Here is a 20,716-nt window from a genome sequence, read left to right on the forward strand (position 1 = left end):
GGAAATGCATAGTTCTCAACCGACTCAAGATGATGATCATTATAGAAAATGAAAAAAAAAAATAATCACAAAAACACGATACGATACTGTACATTGAATATTGAAAATGAAATACAACTCGTTTATGGAGAGTCCTTGTATTGGTAATGTGTTATTCACATTCTGCGTAATAAATATTGAAAGATCTTCATGTTGACGCAGTAAAGAGTGTCTTTGCAACTGCTCTTAAGAGTCGACATTATTATAACACAGATCGACATACACTATTTTGTGAGTCTGCTCGTGAGCTGGAGTCACTAATACTATCAAGGAAAACGAGGGGAAAATAAGAATAACAATACATCAATAACTTTTCTGACACTCTGTCCTGTTGGCTCGAGATTAGCCTTTTGCTGACGCCCTCTCGCTGTATACGAATGGGAGAGAACGAAGTGAGCTACGCTGGAGTCGGACAGCGCTCGCGTTCGGCTGGGCTCACTTCGCTCGCCCGTTACAATTAAAGCCATCATACAGCGAGAGGGCCTTGATAAGAGGCTAGCCCGAGTTTGGGCCTGTAGTGATTTATATAATAAGCATTTTGATTCGAAAACACTGAGTTGATCAACGCGCCTGTTATAGTCGCCGTGAAGTATGTGGGAAAGATATTTCTCGTTTGAAGTAACAGTCACTTGACAGTTGGTCCTTAGAGGTAGAAGTACGGGTTGGGACGACGCACTGGTCGATCTACCTCTTGTCGTTCCTCCTGTGCAGGAGAAGATAAAAAAATGCATATAATATCATGCTAAATAAGATATCTATCTTGAAATAATCGTCATTAATTTTTCAGTCATAAAGGTTTACAAGGACGGGCAATATGTTTTATAATTAGGGTTAGCCATCGAATGCGTGCACAAGATTGTTTTTATGGATTGTGATCTGTTTCTCTAAATTTATTTTGTTATTTTGTGCAGAACATACAGAGAAGAGCCTCAAATTTGTAGAATTTCTCTTTCTTTCTCAGTTCTTCTTCTCGGAAATACAAAGACTCGAAATAAAAACTATAAAAGTACAGCTATCAAAACATTTTCACTGCTATTCATTTTCACCTTTGTTTCCTTCCGATTCAAATGTATACATCTTTGATCTCAATATTCTTTGTATTCAATATTCTTTGTATCATCAAAATCTTATCCCTCTAGTTTAATTGTTATCACAAGGGATTCAGTAACTTTGATTATGTTACCTTAATTAGGTTACATAACACAACAATATGTGGCAGGTCTTACTATATATAATTATATATATATATATATATTTTTTTTTTTGTCTCACCGGTACGCGGTAGAGGTAGCTTCGGTCCCTAGGCTTGTCCCCTCGTTGAACCACTTGGTGGCGCTGTTGATAGGCGGCCTGTTGCGGTTGTTGCTGTTCAAGCTGCTGCGGCTGACCTTGTAGTCTGGGTATGTTACCATTGTACACCGGCAGCGCTGGGTCGACGTTGTGGCGGAAACTCTGCCGATCCACAGTGTTCACGAATTGCGGCGTGTTGCCGTACATTACTTCTCCTACCGCGTCGCCAGCGAGATACGCCTGGGGCTTTCCCTCGTCCGCCGCAGCTGGCGGCGGTAGGTACTGCGGTCCAAGTCCGTCGCGCTCGTCCCACCGTGACTGGGGCGCGTCATTCGTTTGACGTTCTTTGCTCGTTGAGGGCGTAAACGCCGCTATGATGACGCACTCGATGCACGCTCCTAACATAGCCATGACAAGAATCACGCCGCCCGCCACAACTACAGTAGAATACAATGGCAGGAGTGACATTTGCAGTTCTCCCGCATTCTCCGTCGTCTGGGAGTTGTTGGAGGGCGCTACCAAAGTCAGAGTTATTTCTGAGACTTTGTTTTCGGTGAGAAGTGTGAGTCCAGGTGCCGACATCGCCCACGAGGTCAAACTGATGCACACACCAGACACGAGTACGACCAGAACGTTGACAATCGGTAGCAGAATGGAAAATCCATGCTTTAATCCGCGAAAAGAAAGATAAAGGGAAGAAAAAAAGCGATCTAACATTATGATTCTAATTTAGATATTGAAGACAGGGCGACAGTAAACACAGCGTCACGGCCTATCCCAGATTAAAAGCAAAGTTTTCAGCCGATTGTAAAAGTCCCACGGGTACAATTGATTTCGGCGAAATAATAAACTGTTACTTTGAAATCTTGCTTTGTCAATCATATAAATATATCTTTATTTTCTATCTTTCTTTCTTTTTTTGCTCTGTCTGTCTGTGTTTCCGTCTCTCTCTCTCTCTCTCTCTATATATATATATATATATATATATATATATATATATATATATATATATATATATATATATATATATATATATATATATATATATATATATATATATATATATATATATATATATATATATATATATATATATATATCTGTCATTGTGAATGTTTGCTGTGGTTAGCAGGTAACGCTGCATTATTTTCACTTATGAATGTTTACCTATCCAGTTTGTATTACCCGTATCCCTTTTGCTCTCTGTGTAATATTCTATAAACTTTGCATACAAATTAATTTCAATTTCTGTAAACTGAAAGTTAAAGTGAAAAAGTGGTAAAAAAGTAGACTTTGCATACTAAAAGGTTATAAACATTGTAACATCACACACCGAAGGAAAGAAAATGTGTCACAATATGCGAATTTTTCCTCTATCGAACTAAAGGCTTCAACGCTGCTTAGGGCCTATGACATCAAGAGCAGTTGACGTCGTGAGCTCAGAACATAAGACTTTAGTTTAGTATGTTCGATGTACTTGGTAAGATGGTGAACACCTCCCTTTTAAAGCGACTGGCTAATGAGAATATATCAAATTACTTCTTGTAGAGTGAGATTAGAGCTCTCAGCCCAATTACCTCCTCCTTCTTGTCCTCCAGCGACTTCACAACGTTGATGGCGCCAAAGATGATGAACTGGGGAGAAAAACAAAACAAAAACAAAAACAAAAACCCAAATATAAAATAACGATATTGATACAGTGGAATCCCTTCATAACGAAGTCCTTGGGACCGGCAGTTTTCTTTCTTTATATCGAAATGTTGTTATAACCGAACGAGTAAACAATAAAAACACAAATAGACCTGATAATGTTGAAGCTTGACTTTCATTTCGTTGTGACCGGAATTTCGTTACAACCGTGTTCATCATAATGGGAGTGCACTGTATAAAGATCTTCTACGAGTGTGTTCTCAATTTGACAGAGCAGCTCGATTGATACATTGTACACACGAAAGTCAAACTCACAGTATACCGTCTTTAAAGGACAACTTCACCTTCATTAACATAAAGATTGAGAGCATGTAGCATTATCAGTAGAACACATCATTGAAAGTTTGAGGAAAATCGGACAATCCGTTCAAAAGTTACGAATCTTTGAAGTTTTTGTGCAGTCACCGCTGGATGAGAAGACTACTGCAGTGTATGATGTCACATGCGTACAACAATATAAGGAAAATATAAAGAGAATTTCACAAAATTTCATCTTTTGAAAAAAATACACATTCCCTCGACTCGTTACTGACATATAGGGTGTTATGGGTAATAATATTCCCATTGCCTTTAGAAAGAGGCAAGTCAAGTGCTCTTTTATTATGCGAAAAAAGTGAAAATATGTTGAATTTTCTTTACATTTTCTATATACTGTTGTACTCATATCATGACATCACAAGCCTTAGTAGTCACCTCATCCAGCGGTTCCAACACAAAAATTGTAAAAATTCATAACTTTTGCATCGATTGTCCAATTGTCCTCAAACTTTCACTGATGTTTCTACTAATATTGCTGCATTCTGTCAGTCCTTATGTTTATGAAGGTGAACTTGTCGTTTACGGATGAAAATATATATAGTGTTATCAATGTTATCGTAGGAAAACGATAGTTGTGTTATTATGATAATGAGCACGGGTGTTACAATTAAAAAGTTGTTCAAAATACACGAGATGCAAAGTTGAATGTCCAAGACCTCTTCTGTCACGTAAATATACAGAGTATATTAAATGAACATATTTTGCTAAAATTTCCACTGCGGATTTGATTTATGTCAAAACATGTTGCTATCAATACTCTCTCCCGTATTATGATTATAATGTTACAATAATGCGCGGTTGTATATTTCTTTAGAAACATGGGAAATATAGGTACAGTGCACTCTCGTTATAACGAACATGGTTATAACAAAATTCCATTTACAACGACATGAATATCCGGATCGCAAAATTATCGGCTCTATATGTTCTTTTATTGTTTATTTATTGGGTTATAGCGAGATGTCAGTACTGTATAACGAAAGAAATCTGCTCACAGTGGTCCCGATGACTTCGTTACAACGGGAGTCCACTGTGTACAATAATAGGATTACACAGCTATCTACATCACATTATAAGTTGGTGATAGAAAGTAACTGCTAAGATGAGTTATCAGCATTTCAGCGTTTACTGCTTGCAGTTCTTCTATCCATATCACAAAACGAGCAATCAATCGCGAATGACTTTCATTTTAATCTTCTCATCCAGATGAAAAGACATGGCATGACGAAAAATACATGTAGGCCAAGCACTAGATTAGTCACTGATGGATCTTTACTCTTCAGTCCAAACTAAGTATCAGTGACTTCATCAAAGTCTGCTCAAGACCCTATCATGCGGTCAATATTGTCCTCTTCAATGGATTTACAGAGAAAATCGCTTATGCGACGCTACCTTGTTAAGATAATCAATATGACACGCTGTTTGTATCTTGGAAGCTGGATTTAGACAGAAACAAACGAACAAACAAAAGGCATAATGCGCTTTATTCGTCTGTCTTATTGTCCTCTTGAATTCCACCAAGTTACTGGGAAATGCACACACTCTTCAGCTGATGTAGAGTGACGATGAACAAACAATGAGCCTTAACGATCTAAAAGACAATTTAGAATGGGAAGGTCAAATTTGGAATAGTTGAGTCATTGCACTTATAGAGTAGGCCTGAACGAAAAGTGTAATAGTGTGAATGGGACCCAGTCCGACACACTTTGATGTGGTACTGTTACGATCTCACAACATTTTGGGTATGAGAACTTAAAGGTGACATAAAACATCATGTTTAAATCTGTGGTCGTTTAGCTTTTAATATGTCTTAGCATCCTATACATGTTGTGCTCCAATCTTTGTTGTTCTTTGGTTACTTCATGTAAGAGACTTCTATTTGATAGATTATGAATACATGCCTCTGTATTCTATAAGTGAACAATCTCTACGATATGCAAGTGAATAATATCAATATTATGTGAAGCTCTATCTTGTTTGGGGGGATTTAAATTTCTTTGGGAATTCTGATAACTTTACTATGAATTCATGTGTGTAATAACAACCCGGCAAAAGTGACAGTGCTCTGAAATGGTTGATGCAGGAGTAGTATACCGACTCACCGCAAGACCACTCCACATGGGCGTGCCCATGGCGCCGTGGTGGTAGGAGCCTGGGTGGAGGAAAGACGCCAAGGCGCCCAGTAGGTTGAGGACCACTCCGTATGCTATGAGGATGATCCCCAGGATACAGCTATAGGTTCGCCGTAGCTCCATGGCTCTCCTACTAACAAACGGGGGAAGAGAGGGAGAGGTAATTGGTCCAGACATTCAGATTGGATGATTGTATTCTTTGTCGGGTCACGTGATCAAATACGAACCCCTTCATTTCTATGCAATATACATGGCTGTCATTAAGAGACAGCAACAACATGTGCATTTACCTGTGTATATAATACAGATAGAGCAAGTGATTGACGGTTATACACACACACCAATACGCCAATATCATAAAACATCATCTTAGATTATCTATTATGTTTTATGATTGAATTGCTCTGATGTCATGCTATCAAGTAAATAAGATTATCTTAAATGCATATTCGCTGTTAAAAAGTTGAATGATATGAAGAGTTTGTTCGCAAAAACCGATAAGTCCATATTTGCCAAATGGAGATATTTGCGATTAAAGGTCAAGAAAAATAAAGAGAATAATAAGAAAATGTTTGCTTCATTTGACCATAACTTCAAAAATGTACCTTTATATGTAGTGACCAATATATTATTTAAAAGGTATTATTTTGTACTTTATGACAGAGACCGTACTTCGAAATATTAAAAAATGGACTTCTCGGTTTTTGCGAACAAACTCTTCATATACTTCTACAAGTTTATTGTACAGGTATTTTGTATCCATCAGATTGGTGTCCACCCGACGCCATACGACCAGAAAAAGGACAGTGAACCTCGATGCAAGCGTACGCTTTTCTTCTGTTCATAACGACTATGTAATTATTTACCAAGTTCTTTCGCAGCCTACAGTATGGACTAATTCTCACATAATTAAGAAGTTTCTGTGTCGGCTGCTGATTCCCTCATAGCCCTGCCGTTATCCTGTATGTAAGTCCAGCAGGCAGTGTATTAGGTGACGTAGACGAAACGCTGACATATTGACCATAATACGTGTCTTGTGGATTTTCAGCCCCATACACTGTGACAATAACCTGCCGCCCACTTGACAAATGCTTGTCTAGATTCTGAGTTTCGTTTTCTTTCTGTTTCTTCTTTTTGTTGTTGTTGGTTTTTTTTTTTTTTTTTTTGGAGGTGGGGGGAGGGTGACTTAAATCTTCGCACGACCCATGAAGCATCCATACAAGCTTTAACAAAAGACAGATCTTTTAGAATAATCCATTGACCGAACCCTTACTATCCGGGAGAGTGGAACGATGTTGACAACACGGGGGTAAAGTCAAATTATTACGTAATAAGAAAGAAGGGGCCTGGCTTTACAGCGTGAATAATAGGTGAATGGGAAGCGGGTACGGGGTTTTATGCACGAAATCTGCAAGGGTGTAATGTACTTACGAGCACCTACAAGTCACTACTGTTTCATCTCACACAAGACACAAAACATTGTTAAATTCTCTCTGCAAGAATATTCACAACTGAAGAAGGCAGATTCTATAAATAGAAGAACAAAAAGAAAGAAAAAACACAGAAGTAGAATGAGAACATTAAGAAAGGAAAGGAAATTAGAAAAATAGGATGAGAAGACGGTATAATAAGGAAAATAAAACGTTGTAGACCAATGCACAAATGTATCAGATTGGGAAAGAGTGAAAAGACAAATTCCAGTCGACACACATCAGTGCGTCGCGTGGACTTGCACTCTGCATAAAAGACAATGTTAAATTGTTCGAGATTGAATCTGAAGTCAAATGTTATTTACAGCACTTAAAAGGAATGGACTGAATACTTCTGGACTGCCGAGATAATTCAGGCCATAAAAAGTTGTCCAAAGATAGGGTTGGCTAAGTTATCTGAATATTGACAGACATTGGTCGAAATGACTGGGAATTCTTAACGAATATCAATTCATTATCATAAACTGATTGATTTATGATCAGTGCGTTTTAGCTCGTTTTTGTTAGATATTGCTTTACAGCCTTTTGAACCGCCAGCTGTTCCTATTGTTATCTTCTGAGGTTTTTTCATCCCTTTCGGGATAATTTTGATGATTGAATTTACTCTTTGTTCTGACATTTATGTCATGTAAGCCTGAGCTGACTAGGCCAACCTTTAACATTAGTTGCTTTGATGTATGTTTGTTGTATGTATGTAGTTTGATGTATTTTTAGTCCCATGCCAAAAAAAAAAAAATAATAATAATGAAAAATGTACATTATTTTGTATGATATCTTATTTGTCACATATAGTGTATCCTCTCGATAGACTGACACTCTGTACGAATAGATATTGAGAGTTTCTACCAAATGAGATACAAAGTGGAAGTTGATAATATAACGATTACACTGTAGAGAGATGTCTCAGAAATCTTGGGGTTTTGTTCGTTTGTTTTACTTTTCCGGTATCACCGAATGCGGTTGCCTTACTATTACAATATTATCCGTTCTTCTCGGATCACCATAGGGTTTAAAGTCATAGATGTTTGAATCTATGCACCCAACACAAATTGGAATTCTATATCTCTCTGTCGCTGTGTTCTCCACTTTGCAATATAGAATTGATATGTACGTTACGCTTGCTCCGTCGCAATTGCTCTCTTTCTTTCTACTTTTATGGGTGTATCGCTTTCACTTTCTACTTTAATCTTCGTGTACGTTTATGCTTACCCTCTTCAACGTTTCTGATGTGCTCTAAAATAATACTCACATTAAAGGTGATGTTGATCAATCACAGCGGTAATTAATTTCCAAGGTATATGTCCCATATAAGAGAAGGAAACACAGCCTCACGTGTGGTACTAGATGTTGTTCCAACCCATTATCACACTATGCGACCCCCATGCGGACCCCTTCACCGTCCATGGTTGAGTTTAAGCAGCTTTCAGAATACCAACGCACCACGCCCGTTCTTGGGGGCACGCCGACTCTCGCTCCATCGCCTTCGTACATTGTGCTACCATCCGTGACGTCACGAATCTGTGAATCACAACATTGAAATCCTTCATCTCCCCTCTGTTTAACTAGTACACGCCCAGGGCCTTGCGAGACGGGAGGCAAAAATCATTTCTCTTAATCGTGGTGAAGTTTGCTCAGAGGCGTCACAGGAAGTGGATAAAAAAGTTGTGTTCCTATAAGACAACACACCATCAGTACATAATATACTTGTACAGTAACAAAGTATGTTTAATGTTATACGTGTAATGATTTGAAGAGTATGCCGAGATTAGAAGTAAAAAGTTAAAAAGCTATAAAAGAGCAAGGAAAGCATTTATCTCAGCATTATACTTTCGTCCTTGCCGAAATAGTACTATAAACATAATATTATATACACAACATTTCCTGGGTAGAAGGTTCGTATACATTTCCCTCCTGACTTGTGATTTTAGTAATCAGTGGTTCTATTTACAGTTTCTATTGTCTACTGTTTCAGGATTGTATCAACCTTCTTCGGATATTGTAACCATTCACTGTGTGAACCTCGTCTTATCCAACTATTAGTTGCAACCAGAGCGAAGAAGCAGAAAGGTCAAAGGTCGATTCTGAGCAATACTACCTCTCCCCTTCCTCTTCTCTCTCTCTCTCCCTCTCTTTTCTCCCCCTCCCTCCCTCTCACCTTTCATTCTTTGTTTCCTTTCTCTTTCTCTCTCAATAATGTTGCTTTTTCATTTTGTTGGGAACTACCCTGACAACACCCTGGTGATTTGAAGTTTCCATGTTTCATTTATAGTTGTTATAACTGCATGTGCGTGTACTCAATCCCATCCTGTCCTCAGTTTGATATTGGAAAAAAAATGATATGTGATGTGTTTTTTTTTTTTTTTTTTTACATGAAGCAGAATAAAGTTCAAGTTCAAATTCAAATTGTGGCTTATTGTTGTGGTTTGTTTTTTGTTACAGTAGATACTATTTCATGATCGACTTAAAATTTGCTTTTGCACACACAAAAAAGAAGAAAATAAGATAAAGCTGTTTCATTGTGCTGTTTTTCTCTGTTAAGATCGATCGCATATTCTATTAATAAGCATTATCATCACTAACTTACAGACCAATTTGAGGCAGAAGGAATCAGCCTGGGGATTGAACTCGTCGCTTACTATTTTCTGGGAATCCAAGGTGTAATACCGAAAGCACTACACTCAGTCAAAAACTAGTGCAAATAAAACGATACGTTTGGGCAAGAATTGACAAAAAAGGTATCTCCTATTAGACATAATAGTATTAATGTACGTTTCATACACGCATAAACACACGTGTGCACACAGACATTCTGAGGGTCTATCTATATTTTTCTTTTATTTACCGCAAGTTTATCAACAATATACAGCAAATTTATTATTATATTTGTATGTAATGTATAAATGAAGAGAGAAAGAAAGAGAGAGAGGGAGATAGAAGAAGAAGAAGAAGAAGAAGAAGAAGAAGAAGAAGAAGAAGAAGTTGTTGTTGGCTATTTTTTTTTTTTTATTCTTACATAACTCTGCAGAAGAGAGATCGTAAATCTTTTCGATGTATTGTTACGAATATGTTGAACTCCAAGTGAAAAAAAAGAAACTATAGCATCAAATTTGACTTGGTTTTGATAATCATACAGATGGAGTAAACTGAGTATACGATCTTACTACCGGAAAGTAACAGTAAACCAGTAAACCACTTAAAAACTCTCTCCCTCTCTCTGCAACATAATTCTTCTTCGTTCGCATTAGCTGCTATTTATCACCTTCCTCCATAAGATCCCCAATACCCCCTCTCCTCAAAAAAAGTTTTTAATTTTCAAATTTTTTTTTTTCAGCAAGTTCTTATTCAGAAATAATTTCTTGATATGATACATGATAACAATATCTTGTGCAGTTGCTAGACCACAATATATCATATGGGATGGAGCAGTACAACCCAAATCTCCAATTTGAATTATCATTAAATGAATACCTGTCGAAATTTTAGCCGGTGGAAAATCAAAGAAAACAAACCACATGATGAAAAAAAAAATGCATTAAACCTTGAAATATGAGACCGACAGACAGGATTAACTTCGCGCTCCTGTGAAGATTATTCATTCGTTGATAGATATCCCTGTTTCCTGTGCATACAGTCGAAAACATCGTGACACACTATTCCTGAGCAGCATTGCAGATTAAGCAAAATCCAAAAATCATGCTAACTCATTATCGAGCGATTGCTTAAGTTTGAGGATTAAAAAGTTAAGGATTCACCATCTGATTTTAAACTGCGTAGATGAAAACCATTGAACAACCACCTCACTGAAAGCTTTTTCATGATAACTTGGAGCACCACAACCCAAATTTCTCGCGACCAATTGGAATTATCATTAATGAATATGTGTCGGAATTGCAGCAGGTAAATATCAGAGAAAACAAACCGCCCATGATGAAACATAATATTCAAAAATGGAAATACGAGTCCGACAGACGGGATTATCTTGGCGACCCTATATGAGATTACTCATTCATTTGCTGATAAGTGGAATCGAACAAAAAATCAAATGTAAAGTGATAAGGCAAAACACTCTCACCATGTAGGGCCTACATTTGTCATTTTGATGCTTAAAACCACCATACTCTTCTACCCTCCCACATTCCCCGATCCCGCCCCCCCCCCCTCATTTTTTCAAGTACTATAATAGTCAAGAAATAACGGAGATCAGTCTCATTCAGCGGGAACAATACTCAGATCCTTGAGAGTCCTATGGAAAGAAAAGAGGGCCTTTGTGCAGGATTTACCCTCGCCCTGTTCACAGTAGTGACTAAAATCGCGTCGAACTCTGACTTTACGTGTGAATGATATACTGTAAGGAAGAGAGACAGATTTCAACAGGTTTCACTCTTGAATAATAACTGATCTCATTTAAATTCTTGTTCGAGAAGACCTGGAATCAAACAAGATTGCAGTAACATTTGTACTATTTTTTTTATACTGTTTTCTCAGTACTCTTATAGCGCGCGCGCGCGCGTGTGTGTGTGGTTTAATTACGGATTAAAAGATTGAAACTGTATTTGAATTACACTTGTGTTTTTAAGAGAAATTACGCATAAGATAATACATTTTCCTTTTACACCAAGTTATCTCCATGATTTGCTGAATAAACAACAAACACGCACACACACACACACACACACACAACAACACAAACACAGGGAAAAGCAATGGCAGTGTCATAAAGTATGACCTTGCATGTATGTACAATATAGATACAGTAGCTATCATCATTTCGTGTGTTTTTTTTTTTTTCATGGAGAGCCTTAATAGCACATGTTTGTATGTGTGTGTATGCGTGTGTGTGTATTGAAAAAAAATAATCTCCATTAATAATTGCGACTTCAGCGGTTGTCTCTCCTTGACAAATCAGACACTCTCAGCACAGTAATAGATAAAACACAAGAACATTATTAAAAAAACAAATACAACCATACACACTCCACAGCCATTGCTGTTGCCATAATATCACCAAAACGAATGATAAATGCAATATAAAGTAACAAGATGAGCAAATGTATGCAAGAACATTCCTTCTCCCTATTAAGTTGGATTAGACTTGGATTATACTAGTATAGCAATGATTAAAAGTTAATAATCAAAGACCCTATCGATTGTATCATAATATGAAGCTAGTAAACGTGATTAGGCGAACATCTTTTCCAAACCGTCAACGAAGGTCAAAACGTCCCAAAAGCTCATGCCCAGTTCGCGATTCAGTGACGTCACGCAGTACTCGGGCGCGCGGTTCAGCAAGCCGAAGATTTGCACCAGTCGCGTGCCATCCAGTTTCCGAATGCGACCGTTGGTGGCGTCTATCCCTATCGACGTAAGCCAGCTTCCGGTGTCCTGTTGGCTCCACATACTCACCCCGGATTGGGGGTTTGAGGGTTTGCGCGAACCGAGACTATGTCCACTGCGGCCCTGTCTCGGAGTGAAAACCCCATCAACAGTATCCAGAGGCAATGGGGTAGACTCCAGGTTCAACGAGACGGTAGCTTTAAGGGCAAAAAAGGAGAAGGAAGAATGATAGGTGATAGGTGTCCTGAGGTACCCGATATTCCTGATACACCATTCAGGATTCGGTAATATTTTATTATCACCTGCGGACGTGTGGCATATTCGGCCAGACTATCTATTCCTATTGGATGAACGATGCCCGTGAAAATGATGCTTGTTTCGTCAAGACATTTTAGTACGTGATGATTTCAAATGTGTGCCATTAACCCGTCTATAGGAGGTTGAGGTGAAATATCAAGATTTATTTTTTCTGCTTTCAGCAGTATACAGAACAAGAAAACAAACCCCACTTGTTTCAATTTGTGTACTCTTTGGCAATGGATAATTAACTTCCCTTGGAATTATTGGTGATATTTGCAAATTTGTAAAGCAAATAAACCAGACAATTTGAAGTCCCCTCAAAGATGAATGAATATCATGTAATCAAACCGTTGAAAATGTAACTTACAGGAGTCAGTATGAGATATCGGGATGTACATTTGCAAAGGTCTTAGGTACAACTATATAATGTGCCTAACTGGTTTAATTATTACCTTTCGTATACATTAGATCAACAAATTCACTAAATTCTTCCGTCGAGTTGTTTTTATTTCAACTGATTAATAATTTGCCCTACATCGACGTAAATAAGGACTGGATGTATCAGTATTTTAGTAGTAGCCATGACACAAGTAGTCATAATTATGACAAAACATCGATGTAGGTAAATTTGTTAATCACCTGCAATTCTTATCAACATGTGTATAGGATGATAGTCTTCATTAAAATGCTTATAGCAAGTATTATTTTGGTGTCGACGAAGCCTCACGATTCATTTCATCACGGTTGAATCAAATGATTTCTCGTCATTAAACCTTAATCAATACCTTCGATAGAGTCACGGGAAACCATCGAGTGGATTGAAGGGGCCTTGAGTCTTTCGTCTTCTCCACGATTCCCGAGCTCCTCCAATCTCCTGCCGAGCTCCCCTCTCGGTCCCAGCTCGGCGACCAGTTCCTGGAGACCTTCGTCTAAGCCCGACTCGGAGCAGAGCGACACGTATTTCTTCATGCCGCACAGCGCCCCCAACCAGTCATCCGGGGAGAATCCGTCCTGTAACTTCAGCGGTATGATATCCTTGTTCAGCGTGTAAGCATACGTAGCTTCTACAGAACAAAAACGGTCAAAGTTATAGCATAATTATGCTTACTTATATCACTGTTATACGATTCACTTTATCCTTGGTAATACTGCGATCTACTTGGTGACACGTGAGTCCCCTTTTTCGCGACTTTAACACCCACTTGTAATATTCTATTCAATCCTGAAAATTAGTAGGTATAGCATCAATCGCATATCGTATTTTCAATCGGGATGGTTTCTCAGTAGCCCATTGTTTCGCTGTGCTGCTAACACGAGAGCGAAGTTGAATCCCACGTTTCACAATTCATGTTGAATAGCGGCAACATAGTCTTTGACAACCGTGGCACAATTATCTTTTCGTCGTGATATTTCGAACGTTTGCAAAGGAATTCAATTTATAAGTACAACATGTAGATTTATGTCATTATAATAGCAATCAAAGGATATAATAATTTGTAGTATGATAATAGTAATTTGAAGTATGATGATAGTAATTTGAAGTATAAAAGTTGTATTTTTGTTTAAACATTTACTAACCAGTTCTGCAATTTTGACTTTCCTTGTACTTCCGGGTCATGCCCACCAGCACGACGGCAGATTGCTGAACCGCTTTCGCCATAGCATCCAGTATGTCTCCCTCTGTTGTTACAATCATGATATGATTATTAATGATTAATGACGTCTTAAAAGAGAATTAACCGCAAATATATACGTAGACTGAGTGTATGCAGTAATATCAGTAGAATGCATCAGAAAAAGTATGAGGGAAAGTAAACAATCCTAATTAATAGTTAAGAATTTTCGTAACTATCAGTGTAGCCACCACTGGATGAAAAAGCAACTGCATCTTGTGACGTCACAGGTAGAAGAAGAGAAGAAAAAAAATTTCCTCGCATCCCCCCCCCAAAAAAAATAATATATATATATATATATATAACATTTATTTATTTTTTTGATGATGGGTACACATTCCCTCAACTTGTTATTGACATAAAGAGCAATATCCTTCCGAAAGAAAAAAAAAAAGTAAGTTCTCTTTCATTACCCTGAAAGGCGAATATAATAATTTTTTATGTTGATTCTTGTTTTAGATGCTTTCTTTATAGCTTTTCCATACCGGATATAGCAAAGGTTTGTCGTCTTCTAATCCATCGATGGCAGAACTAAAACTTTAAAAGAAATCGTAACTTTTGACTGGATTCTCCAAATTGACAAGACCTCACATTGGCAACTGTAAATTACCTTCTTAAGGTTAGAAATCATACCGGTTCGTAAGAAGATAACAATTTCACAACTTACTTTAATTGAAGATTAAGTTTTGACAATCTTTTGTTTCTTGTATTTTGTACTGGCTTGATGATAGCCAAATTCGATGCAGTGTACAATGTGATATTTCCCCGATTGAGAAATCTTCAAGATTTTCTCTTCTTTTCTCTTGTTTTTTTTTATGAATCTGATCACATTTTTTCTTGGAAATCTTAATTTTTAAGCCTTTATTGTCAGTTATTAGCGAGTAGCGTTACGACATGTTGGTGTCAGCTCTGTAACATTTTTTTAAATGAATTATGCAATCATCCAACTCACTCATGCAGTCGATATCCATCCACACTCTGTAGCCCCTTTTTTGTAAGAAATCCTTTACTTTCAGTAGAATAGACTGGCTGGCCCATTGGTAACTGATCATGACATGGCGGCCGCCCTCTCGGTTTAAATCCACGATTTCTCCCTCTTCTTGCTCGGGTTGCAGCTCTTGCTTATCTCCAGAGATACTCGCCTCCATGTTGTTTAGGACGAATAGCGCCCCCGCGCATGCCTGCTGCAAAGCGTCGTTGGTGGTTTCTTTCTGTATCTTCTGTAAAACTAAAGAGCAAGGAAACAATGATTCAAGAATTGAGTCCGACTTCCAACATGTCTTTCAGCTTTGTGTATAGCCCCTCTTAAAGGTCCTGTTTACCTTAGGGAGCAGTGATTTAAAAAAATGTTCAAGATATCACTTTTGATGCATATGTGTACTTCAGTTGCATCACAAAACATGCTACTATCATATATATATATATATATATATATCTTTTTTTTGCATCAAAGCCTAAAACATAAGGAGATATTACTATTTTTCTCATTAAACCATAACTGCAAACGGTTTAGTCTGGAATGACTTTTATTATAACTATTGTTCACATTTTGTATATCCAACAATACTTCGCATAGATTATACTGGTTCAAATTTTTACATTGGTTGTTTCTATCCCTAACTCACATTATATAACTATTTTGAAGCATTAATGCTGGGTTTTTGTTTCAGTCTGCAAATGGTAAATTATGCATTTAAGGGATTGATGTCTTTGCCAGTATAAGAACGATTGGATGACTATACAAACCTTAATTGCCCAAAACGTGACGCATGTTTGCGTAATTAAAATCGAGCGCGTCGAATTATTTTGGTCTCTCGCTGGAAATCTGTTATATTTGTTCTTACATCAAATAAATCTTGTTTCGAGTAGACTACTTGGGTAAATGATGGTTTAAATGAAGACGAAATTAACACATTTGGCTTATTTTGCAATGTCGACCAATGTGGTCCACAACTTTTTCAAAATAATAACCATGCGGTAATGTATGAATAATGGAAAAGTAACCATTAAAATCATGACCCAGTTCATGTTTGGTTATCATTTTCAGACACCCCTGGTTGCGATGTGATGCAAATAGGCCTACAGATATCATTGAAATGACTATTTACGTTTCAAAACGTATGCAATCACTGATCTTATCACTAAAAGATGGAAAATATTTCGATTTGTTATGTTGTATGTTTTTGTAATAACTCGAAATTCTCTATAATGGAATCTTGGTACATTCAGGTAGGTCTATCTATGCATTTTTTATACAGCAGTTTTCATGACAATACTTCAGCCATTTTCAAACTATGGCATTCATTTACCGTTATGCTGATGAAAGGTTCTAAATGTGAGTTAAGGATAGAAACAACCAATGTAAAAATGTCTGACGTTAGAATTTTGACGGTTGGCCCTATCACCAAAAACTTTCCACGAGAATCAGTGTTAGGCGAAACATATCGGATTCTTGCACTTGTATTTAAGATAGAATCAGGGCTACAGAGGCAACTTTAGAATGTCAATCGACCTTTAACCTCTAACCATCAACAGAGGATCTCAAAACTTTCTCTGCCGAGTATTGACCTTGTAATAATATACAAAATTATATATAAATTAGTGAAATTTTAGAATTTGAACTTGTTCTATGTCCTATGACCTTTGACCTTAAATGTGTGTGCCAAAATTAAGTTGATAGGCACAGCTTTGTCTACTCATATACACACATGCTTAGTTTTATTAGTTTTATTTGGATATCTCAATGGCTTTTAAACTTATGTCGTCCACAAAATCGATTACGGACGGACGAAAGGACAAACAGACGGATGAGTGCAGACAACCAGACAGCTGCTGTACATTGATATGCCTCCGATGACACCTGAGGCTTCATTTCAGTACCCATGCCCTGAAAGAAGTTAATCCACATAGTCTGGTCAAAAGTTTGAATTTGAGGTTTGATTACTGTATTTTGGAGACAGCGGACTAAACGTTGAGACATGCTAAAGTTGTACTTACCGTCACAGAGACTTTGAGTGCGTGTCATTAAGGCCCTGTTGGCTTCATCAAACGACAGTCTCCAGATCGCCCTCGCTGCGAACATCTTCTCATCCTTAGACGAACTATCTTCGTAGAGGAGTCGCTCCAGGAGCACGTGACCGCCGAGATCAACAATCACGCGCTTGTTGTTGTCGTTGATGGCCAGTTGGTTGATGCCCATGGCAGGGGCGGATCCAGGAATTTCGTAAAGAGGGGGCGTGTTTACAAAAATAAAGGGGGGCGCACGCACCCCTCCCCCATTTTTTTCTTTTTATTTCTTTTGTTTCAACAAAAAATAAAGGGGGGGCGTGCGCCGGTTGTGGTCCTCCCTGGATCCGCCCCTGCATGGTGATCTCGAGAACCGAGTAGCCTTCGTATTCACGCTTGAGATTGTCCAGGCATTTGGCGAGGACTTTCAGCAAGAACTGGACGCAGGATCGGTTTAGGGCAATGCGGTGTGTTTCGGACTCTTTCACTAAGTAAGCGAGGGATAGAAAGGACTCTGCTTGGATCTCTGGGTTGGGGGACTCCGTGAATGTCTGTAGCGGCTCAATGATGTCTACGCAGCGGGCAGAGACCTCGGGAACCCTCCAGCAGCAGTTGTATATGATCGTGATCACTGATGATACGAGTTTGTTTTCCAAGTTTTTCGGCGTCAGGACAGAGAAAAGAGACTTCAGACAGCCACTGTCTTCGAAGCGTCTGCAGAAATTTGCGGAATAGTCAGTTAAATCCACACAAGAGGTCAACAAGATGGATAGAATGTCCAGGGACAGATTAGATGGAGCACTAGCAGCAAGCATTGACTCAGAAGATCTGGCCATGCCCATGACAATTTCACTGGTGTCACTCTTTGGCACGTCATCTTTTTCTTCTCTTTCTTCGCAGTTATTCCCGTCTATCATTTCGTTTGTCCTTTCGTCATCTTCCGTTCCTCTACATCTCTTTTCCTCATTTATCTTCACCTTGTCACCCCCTTCTATGCTTTCTCCCGCACTGGCTTGCTTCCCTTGCGCAGCATTTTCATCGGGAACTGATTGTGTCGGGAATCCCTCTTCCACGAGAGCATTCCAGCATTTCCTAAAAATTATAGTAAAATCGCGAATATCCGTCAAATAATTAGTCACGGCATCTGAAAGATCCCACCCCTTCAATTTCATTGTAAGCGAATCCAGTTTCCGAAGATAAGAAGCACAGTCAACTGTTACCACATCCGAGCATGTTGCAAAATGCTCAAATATTTCGTCTATTTCTTTGAAGAGCACAAGAAGCTCTGTCGTATCTTCTCCCGCCATGTGTCTAAAAGAATTTCAGTCGTGGTGAGAATGAAAAGTCACCTACAGTCGAGCTCCAGCTGTACTTGAGTCAAGTTGCTCGATAATCTTCCGAAAGTTAATCCAAGTGATACCTTGCTCGAGAAAGAGCGACAAGTTTCAGAGAGAAAGAAGGAAAAAAAGGGTCCTTATAAATTCAAAACCAAACAAATATATTGTAATATTAAACAGCAAACGCAACATAGCTAGTAGAAGACAACGTTCCAAACACAACTCTGTTTTTTTTTTTTTTTATCAAAAAGGGCAACACAAAACAAAGACGGGAATTAAACTACAAATAAGAGGCGATAAACAACTGCGGGATTACTGTAACTCACACTACCAAGTACGACCCGGCTGCTCACGTCACACCGCTCGTCTCCAGTCCCCAGTAATTAAAACAAGAACAGCAGCAACAAATAATTGCCTCTAGATTTCCAAATTTTCCTCTAAAATTAAACTTTTCAGTATGATGTAACACCACCAAGGCAAAATCTCAAGTATTTTCCCTTGTTGGGGAAGACTTCCTTTTATGTTATACAGCCATTCTAGTCTGTACACTACCACTTCCTTCTTTAGCTTACGCTCCGAATGGATACTCCCACTACCGTACTAGCCTACCACTTCCAAAATGTATAATTTGCATGCTTGCATCCGTCTGTCAGCTAAAAAAGGGTAGGTTAGCGTAGATTGGTATAACAACATCTCACAGTGAACCTTATATGTGTCTTTAAAAACACGTTTGTTCATGATTATTCCAATAATACGGGATTGTAATACCGTTCCCACCAACGTCATGCATGACTTCCTGGTTGCAAAGTTCACGTGGAATTTCCCGATGCCTTTTAATAGCGCTACACTGTAAACAAACGAACCAAAATATCTGTACTGTATTTGTACAGGGAAAAAAATACAGATTTGCAGCAATGCAGCAATTCTAATGCGGTTTCTAACATTAATATTTAATTTTTAGTTATGAAACTGAGTTACATCAGAAACTTGTGATTTTACGGCAAAATATTTATAGGATTATTTTACTCATTTTTTGTTTGTATTTTTACAGTTTAAATCGTATAACTTGGCGTATTTTTACAGATTTCTGTATTGCAAAAACGATAACTTCAATCAAATGATATGATGTAGAATTACATAGACGTGACTCAATTTAATGTAGAAATTTATATTATGTTAGCTAAATTCCGTTCTGTTTGAATTAACTAAATACAGCAATTCTGATGTGTTTTCACACTTAGCCCGCAAAATATTTCAGGTTTATTTGATAAGCTGAGTAACATCGGAAACTTGTGACGAAAAGAGAAAAATCATTTCATACAGTTTCTATGTAATTTTACAATTAAGATTGTTTAACTTACTGTATGTTAACGGAACTTTGTATTCAAAAAAAGATTTCTGAAATAAAATGACATTAGATAGTTTTACTTCGACGTGACTTAATTCTAATGCAGAAACTGATTTTTTTGTTTTGCTTTTCACCATCTTCCGTTTCTTATGTCAATTTTTGATTAAATAGAAATTCTATGTGTATCATTGGATATGATTAATAAGTAGCATTTTTTAAACATAATTCTGGTTTCCAAAGCTGCTGTCTTAATTGATTTCGATGGAAATGATGTAAAACATATGTGACTGATTTTGGACGCATTTTCGGCTGTTTTATACTCTCTGCCATTAATAATCATGTATGATGTTTCACACAAGTTTTATACGAACTCTATAAAAGACTAATAGATGACTTGTAATATATTGCGGTTCAAGAATTTGGTGGTAGTGAGTTGATTATTTGTGTGCCATTGATGGTACAGTATTGGCAGAGATGAGAATTGGGCTTTTAACTTTTTGCGACATGCCCCCCCCCCTCCCAAAAAAAAAATAGATAAAAGAAAAAAAAATACTTATGAAATAGTACAGAACATACCATTTTAAGAGGAATTCAAAGTTTATTTGATGAAAATCGGGTTTGGAATGACTGAAACATCCAAAAACAGAGTAAAACAAATTGATCGTAATAGAAGGTTGGTCCCACACTTTATTAGAGTCGCTCTGTTTTGGATATCTCAGCCATTTCAAAACCAATTTTC

General features: G+C 37.8%; 2 protein-coding genes across 2 annotated transcripts; both read right to left on the reverse strand.

The window, feature by feature from the left end:
- Positions 1-682: 682 nt before the first annotated feature.
- On the reverse strand, positions 683-8,470 carry LOC140246896 (uncharacterized). Its single transcript, XM_072326219.1, has 5 exons — positions 8,412-8,470; positions 5,460-5,619; positions 2,907-2,963; positions 1,312-1,995; positions 683-742 (listed from the first exon to the last, which is right to left on the reverse strand). Exons 1-5 carry the CDS (start codon positions 8,468-8,470, stop codon positions 683-685), a joined length of 1,020 nt encoding a protein of 339 aa, XP_072182320.1.
- Positions 8,471-12,157: 3,687 nt separating this feature from the next.
- On the reverse strand, positions 12,158-18,209 carry LOC140246897 (uncharacterized). The gene is made up of 6 exons (XM_072326222.1): positions 17,667-18,209; positions 17,284-17,503; positions 15,239-15,514; positions 14,192-14,293; positions 13,399-13,677; positions 12,158-12,510 (listed from the first exon to the last, which is right to left on the reverse strand). The coding sequence occupies exons 1-6, from the start codon at positions 18,207-18,209 to the stop codon at positions 12,158-12,160; spliced, it is 1,773 nt and encodes a 590-aa protein (XP_072182323.1).
- Positions 18,210-20,716: the final 2,507 nt, after the last annotated feature.

Source organism: Diadema setosum, chromosome 3, assembly GCF_964275005.1.
Source record: "Diadema setosum chromosome 3, eeDiaSeto1, whole genome shotgun sequence".
Lineage (NCBI taxonomy): Eukaryota > Metazoa > Echinodermata > Echinoidea > Diadematoida > Diadematidae > Diadema > Diadema setosum.